Source organism: Centruroides sculpturatus, unplaced genomic scaffold (assembly GCF_000671375.1).
Source record: "Centruroides sculpturatus isolate CEXI.00-Female unplaced genomic scaffold, Cexi_2.0 scaffold2566, whole genome shotgun sequence".
In the NCBI taxonomy this organism is placed as follows: domain Eukaryota; kingdom Metazoa; phylum Arthropoda; class Arachnida; order Scorpiones; family Buthidae; genus Centruroides; species Centruroides sculpturatus.
In genome coordinates this window covers 19,032-26,369 of record NW_019386666.1, presented here as the reverse complement: position 1 = coordinate 26,369, position 7,338 = coordinate 19,032, and the positions used below count along the sequence as shown (strand labels likewise).

Below are 7,338 nucleotides of genomic sequence, written 5' to 3'. Positions count from 1 at the left end.
TTCGACTTACGTCGTTTTCCTGGAACCAATTACCGACGTAAGGCGAGGTATACCTGTATTCAAATACTTCTACTCCCTGGGTAATAGTTTCTCCAATAGGAGCAAATATACTTCTTTAAATAAAAAAAATTCATTTAGAAATACAAAGAGTTGAATACACAGGAAAGAATCTAATCATGATTTGATTCTCCCACCATTAGATTCAATAAATTTTATTTTCCACAAATATGAGCTATGCAGTGTCTGTACATAGGTACCCTTTTTTTGTGAAATTTTTATTAATTAATATCATCATGGAAATCAAAGTGAATATCATTACAAGAAAAATACAACTGTTTCTCAATGTGTTTTAAATTTATTCGATTAACATATTTCATTGTTTTCATCTTCGTAGAATATTAAAACATACTAACGCTAAATAACAGCATGCAAGCATATGCTTTTATTTAAGAGAAAATCTATTATTTGTACAATTTTTATATTCATTATATTTTGCAAATATAATGATAAGTGATTTTTTTTATTAATTATTTTATTTTAAAAATTTTAGGTAAGGAATCTCTGCTACATGGTGAACAAGAGAGAGAAGTTATCTCGAAGCTGGTATAAAATTAAGCAAGATATTTTTAAGAAGCAGGCGGCAATCATAAGTAACAAATCATTTCACCTTAAAGAAAACGAAATGAAAGCTGTGCTGGATGCAAATCACGGCAACACAGTGTACGATGTAATGACATCGTGTAAGAATTCACCCACTCCATCTGTTAATTCCATTCTCTCCATTCTTGATGGGACAGTCTACACGAGAAAAGATTCTCAAAACAATTTTAAGCATAAATCTCCACCTCAAAGACTTCCAAATCCCTATGCTAAGCATTATTTAAATGGTGTTTTGAAAAGATCACAAAGATCTCTAGTAGAAGAATGTGCAGAACAAGAAAATAAGAATAGGATACACAGTAATAATGAAGTTCCTTCACAAGAAAATAAAGGCATTGATGATAAATTAGCATCTCTTCACGAAACTTACAAACTAAAACCTATGGAAGTTGTTGTAGATAAGTTACCCGAATTTTATGAAAGGATAGAGCATGTACCTTACAAAATTAATTTAAAGCATATCGAGTCTTCGAAACAAATTAACTCTAAAATTATTAATAAAAAGTCAAAGTTTTTGGTAGTAGAAGACAGTGATTCGAATGATTCGGATTCAGATGACAGCAAAGACACAAGTTTTGTTTGTGCTTCGGAAGAAAATAAAAAAGAAACATTTAAAACGAATTTGGAAAATAGTTTAAGTAAAATAAAATGTGAAAACAATTATGAAAATGAAAAGAACAACAGAGTTGTACAAAATAGAGAGATTTATAAGGATACTCATAACAAACTTGATAATTATGGTAGCAGTCACTCAAATCAACAGAGGCAACTACATGTATCTAATAAATTAAAAATAGAAAGTACAAAAAACTCTGAAAAAGTGAAAGAAACAATTTTAGATTGTAAACAGAAAAGGTACAGCAAAAATCCAATCAGCAGGAATGAATCAAAACAAAAATTAGAATATAGTCATTCTTTGAGGATTGTAAAAACTGAAAAGCTGTGTGCTGAAGAAAATTTTCCAATAGTCGGTGAAAAAATGAATTGTGTGGATTCGACAGACTTGCCAAAACAGTCAAATAATACCATTCATACGCATAGAAAATACAGAGGTTTTAATAGACACAATAAATTATATAAATTATCAAATTCTCATTTGAAAAGGAACTCTTATAAATCGGAAAATATTGGGCACGTACATAACTACGGAGAAATTATTGGCGATTTTAATTTAGAGAAAGATCAGGAAAGTAATTCCTTTTGTTCTGGAAATGATCAAGATCACGGAAAAGAGTATTTGGATCATTTATCTGTAGATAACCTAGACAAGAAAGAGTCAAAAGAACTTTTAATTGACGAACTACAGTCTGTCAATAGCAACGGAGAAAATAAAGCACAGCTGTTTCGGGACTTGACGGTTAACGAAAACGGATCTGCAGAGTGTCTCTCCATTGTAAATTTCAACTATGATTGTGTCGATATAGATAACAGTTCATCCTCTAGTAGTACAAATTGTGATATAAATAACAAAAGACAATCTTCAAAGCCAAATACATGTAATAAATTTAGTCCCACTAGTGATAAATCATCGGTGTCATCAAACAAAGTTACGACACCCGCCAAAGACTCCGCTAGTAATATTGACAAAGACAAGTTGCGAGAGGAAAGTGCTAAAATTAGAGAATCTCTATTTTCTGTTAATACCTGTTCAGCTAAGTCTTTAAGCGGTTATAAAATTCCTAAAAAACTTAAAACGAACACGGAAACAACAGACGGGGGTTCGTTACAGAACAAACGGGGCAGTTCCACGGTTTCTCCCCTATCCGAAGTGTGCCAACAAACTCAAGTGGGAACTTACTCTGTGAATGGTTATCACACGGACAGGAACCAGAGGTGGCAAGGTAACAGAAACGGAAGCGGCAAAAATCACAACAGGGAGCAGAAACTTATATTAAAGTTACGAAAGGATCCTGGTTATTCCAACGCGGGAAGGTGGCACAGCAATACGAACGCCACGAACAGGACGGATGCCTTCAACGCCAATGGTTCTCCGGCCGCAGCGGAAGGAAGTCACTGTGAGGGCGAAACGACCCTGCCGGCCGAATCCCATTCCAGAACGGAGAGGGAGTTCGAAAACAGGACTAACCTCAACAACAGTGGCAAGTACCTACCACGGCTCAAGAAGTTTTCGCAGAAAGGCCAGAACGGCGACTACTGGGTAAGCTACGCATAGCGAAATCCAAATTCCTCACCAGACGGTCATTTTATACAGGTACCTTTTACAAAATTTACAATTGGTATCACGCATCACATCCAAATGCCCGGATCCATCCGATCTCATCCATCGACGGTCCCCTCTCCGGAGTCGCAAGAGTCGTTCCATCGCATCCACCCGATCAAATTTTTCTTCGACGATAACAAAACTTGTACATCTGTATATATATGCAAAGGACGAACATATCAATGTCATTTCAACAAACGTGCGGTGTGTGCCTTAGGATCGACCAATGGACTCTCCAATAGTGTTTCACTTCTTTTCTTTCTTTTGGAAGACGACAATTACGAAATTTCTTTTTTTCGAAATTTCACATATACAAAACAAAGAAATGTATTGTATAAAGAGAGAAGAAAATAAGATTGTTAGATAACGAAATTTTTATTTTTTCTCTGTTTAAAAGACGTGACGGTTAAATAATTCTTTCTTTCCTGATGAATTTCAAGGTTTATATATACACATAAATTCTGGAGACCGAATACCGGAGAAGTTTCTTCCCTGTATAAGATTTCTGTTTAAAAAATGGCGTTATAAGCGGGTGCGCAGCAAGCGAGAAAACAATTTGCATCACGCGACATTTCAGTCGACGATCCCGTTAAAACGTCGTCTGCGAGCGAGAAAGTCGCCGAAATTTTGACACGCAAACGAAGATCAGAAGAGTTAAGAGAGGTTAGCCAATAGAAACAAGCGTAACAATTTTGTTTTTCTAGCGAAAATTCAGGAACCGGTTGCGTTTGATAATCAAAATAACATGGCGGAAATTTTGGTAACGCATTTATACGGCTCCGAAAAGTAATAATAATCGTCGGTAACCGGGACCTGAAAATTTAGTCACGACGACGGTGAGGATCGATCGGGATTGATCGATCAATTAAAAATAAAATAAAATACCCATCGATCCAAGATGTGATAAAGTGCCTCATGTTCACACCCCTTTTTTTTAAATTACGTGATTTGAAGTATTGTGAAAATGTAAATATTAAGCATGTTGTAAATATTTAAAAGTGCGCGAAAATAAAAGTTGTTTTCTTTCTATTACTTTCCGATTCGTTCGGGTACTTTGCCATCCGATCAGCAGGAAGAATCGAGCATGGTTTCCACGTGCAGCAGTTACCGGCGTGACGTCACTCGGCTGGTACCAATCGGTGCTTTGTGGAAACTTTGCTTCGGGCTAACACCAAGGTAATTGTAGTGTAAACCGTAATACATTACAGTTGACGTGACGTGGAGGGTAATTTTTAAAGTAATTTATAGAAGAGGCCATCGTGCTTATCAAGAATTACTTATTTGAATTGAACATCAACAAGACAGAAGAACTCAGGAATTATAATTAGTAAATATATAGTAACGTTTCTCCTTACAATTGTTATTTCTTTCCAGGTAAGGTGTTATTTTTTCAATTCGAACGAAATCGGGTCTGTGTACGCTGCCATTTTGAATGGTAAAATGAAAGCGCCTTCCTAAACTACAGCGTGGACGATGTCACTACTGTCTTCGACACAGAGTTTTAATAATTGGCCAAGACCGGAAATGATGTAGAGTCTCTGAGGAAATAAAACATTCCCACCACCTGCCTTAGGATACGACTATGCAGACGCGTATTTAGTTGCGGGCGATATAGTTCTCGCAAAGGAAAACAATGCACAAGCGAGAAATATCGCTGGCGAGAGCGAGAGCGAATTTCTGGTTCTCGCACATATTTATCGCGTCTCGCCACATATCGCTCGCTTCTACATAGTGTCGAAGGATGATCGGATGGTGCAGACGATGAGGTCGACCTACCGCTTCAGAGACCGAGTTCGAGTTTGCGTCAGAAACCCAAGTTTTTATTAAGCTTAGTTGGTACAGTTGAAGTTTTTTATTTTATTTTTTTTAATTTTCGGCTGCAGTCCAAATTTTGAAATTTTTCTCGTCGTTACTATCGTTTACGGTAAAAACATTAATGTATCTGGCAACACTGTCGGGTTTCTTCTAGTCGAAACCAAAACGTAGTTAGAATTGTTTTTAATTATACTAATTCCCCGCTTAGGAAATATCGTAATATTAATAAAGTTTAATACAGACTATAATTTAAAAAGGGACAAATAATTTTTCCCTCTACGTGTTTTGTGTGTTATCCCGCAGAGGGCGTAGTTGCGAGTTTCGGTTTTGGCGACGAAATGTGTTAGTAGTGTCTCCGGGAATGTGTTATAAAACATTAAATGAATAGAACTGTTTATAATGGAAACGGCAGCAGCTTCCGTCTTGTCCAGGGCCGTGGATTACGACATAAAGAAGAGATATACCGAAGCTCTGGTCTGTTATCAGGAAGGAATTCAGATCATCATAGACGAACTCAAAGGCAAGTTTCAAATCCGTCAACGGGCGGGAACAAATAATTGTTCCCGCCCGTTATTTTCAAATATGGTGTATTTCGCAATAGTGTTTACAATTTTAAGAAAAATTACGCCAAAATTATTTCACTATTGATTTTGGATAAAACAAGTGTTTGGAATGTACACCCCATTTCCAAACCATAATCTGGTGTTTGATGGCCACTATTGAAGTTTTTGCGGGAATGTCGAGTGGAATGACCCACTCTGACTCTTTTGTGTGGGTTTATTTCAAACTACGATTTCTTTACGGTGACCCATAGGAAAAAATCTGGTGGGATTAGGCTGAGATTCTTTGGTCTGTAACTCCGAATGGAACTCAATTGGGATTGGGTAGTCTGCGATGTTGCCGATTGTGCAGTGTTTGCCCATTGCCGTTGGCCGGATGACCTTTCTTTGCTTGAAAGGTCGACAATGGTTTTTTGTCGACAAAACTTTGTGCTGGAGTCATCCAGCACAAAGTTTTTCATTCTGAGATGCAGGTTGCAGGCTACACTACTTTTGTAATAATTCACAATAATAATAATTGCCTTGATGCCGGCGTAATAAGAGTCCACATTTCCCCCCATTAACCGTTGTGAGCACTCGAAAATTGTAATGATGACCAACTGTATGCCTCGGAGTAACATTGGTCCTTAAGGGCTAGACTGGATCACAACCACATGACATTGATGACACTCCACTCTGCTGTAGCACGTCTCGAGGTAGCTCATTCGAATGGGTCTTCGACTACAAATGCAACCTTAAATGTAGTCATCAGAGGGCAATACTGTAAATAATTTTCAGAGTTGAACATTATATCAAGTGTTGGTGCCATTTTGAAATTCCTCATGTTGCCAGAAATGGTTTGAGTTGGAGTTAGTTTTGGTATAAGATTTCTGCTGCGTAGTTTAATAAAAACCATTATTTTTAAAACATTGTGTATATACAAATTTGCATACTTCAAATCATTTGTTCAGATATGAATTCATGATTTCTACTAATCAAGATAATTTTGAGATAACTGATGCACTATAAAATTACATTTCATCAATCAGTTGAAAGATGCCCATTAAAAAAAACTGTTTACCGTCTGAAAAATCAGTCGTTTTAAAGATTAATTATTCAAAAGTCGTCATTCAAATACATAGGATGACCAGAAGTTGTTATTATACAGAAGAGGGACAAGACCCCACCAATAACTACATCAAACAAACCAAATTACACACTGACAAAAAGCATTTTGAATTGATTTTTTTTTAATAATTAGAATAGAACAAAAATCATAATAATAAACAAATTATCTATAATACTTGGGGCCAACCCCCATGAAATAGCAGGAGATATTAGACAATGCACAATTGCTACTAGTTGTCATAGTACCACCACTACCATTGATAAATTCTTCAATGGGTTTGCGTATCTATAAATCCACTTAGTTATTTTTTTTTTATTAATATCTTCAGAACAGAGAATTAGGGGCTTTTTAAATACCTGCTATGGTTTTGGCTAGGCCCGTGACTGAATCTGATTCATCCAGGTCAACAGAGCCTTAAAAATTCTAACCAACCGATGAAAACCAAGGTTTGTCTTTATTGTCTCGACCATATAACTGTTATGCACAATTAGTGTCACTAGTTTTGCTGTTATATGGACTAATCACACTTAAACACTAAAAGTACTAGACTGTAGCATTATCAAACTTGTGCTCAGTCTTGTAGGATGTTTTTAATACTTGAATTCCTGAAGATCTGCATGGCCATGAAACTTAAGATGTGCAACCATAGAATTCCTAAAGAAACTGAGATGCTATAGGGAGGAAGTATGATTTCAGTTTGATCCATCCACATATCTGCTGTAGATTTATGGTCCTTTGTCAAGTCAAGACAAGAGCGGACGGATGGTGCTGAACTCGTTTCACATTCTTTTTGCAACTGAAACAACAGCCTATAATTTTATAAAACCAGCATTAACAAGCTTATTGCATGCTTTGACAACATTTCTTTATTACTTGTGTCTTAACATTCATTTCACTAAAGACCCAGTATGGATTTTTATATCAGGTAACCGAAAACGTTCTGTTTTTTTTTTTTTTTTTTTAAAAAAAAAAAA

General features: G+C 36.2%; 1 protein-coding gene across 1 annotated transcript; it reads left to right on the top strand.

The window, feature by feature from the left end:
• The first annotated feature begins 543 nt into the window (after positions 1-543).
• On the top strand, positions 544-7,326 carry LOC111615520 (dentin sialophosphoprotein-like). The gene has a single exon (XM_023356924.1). The coding sequence runs from the start codon at positions 569-571 to the stop codon at positions 2,831-2,833; it is 2,265 nt and encodes a 754-aa protein (XP_023212692.1). The 5' UTR covers positions 544-568; the 3' UTR covers positions 2,834-7,326.
• Positions 7,327-7,338: the final 12 nt, after the last annotated feature.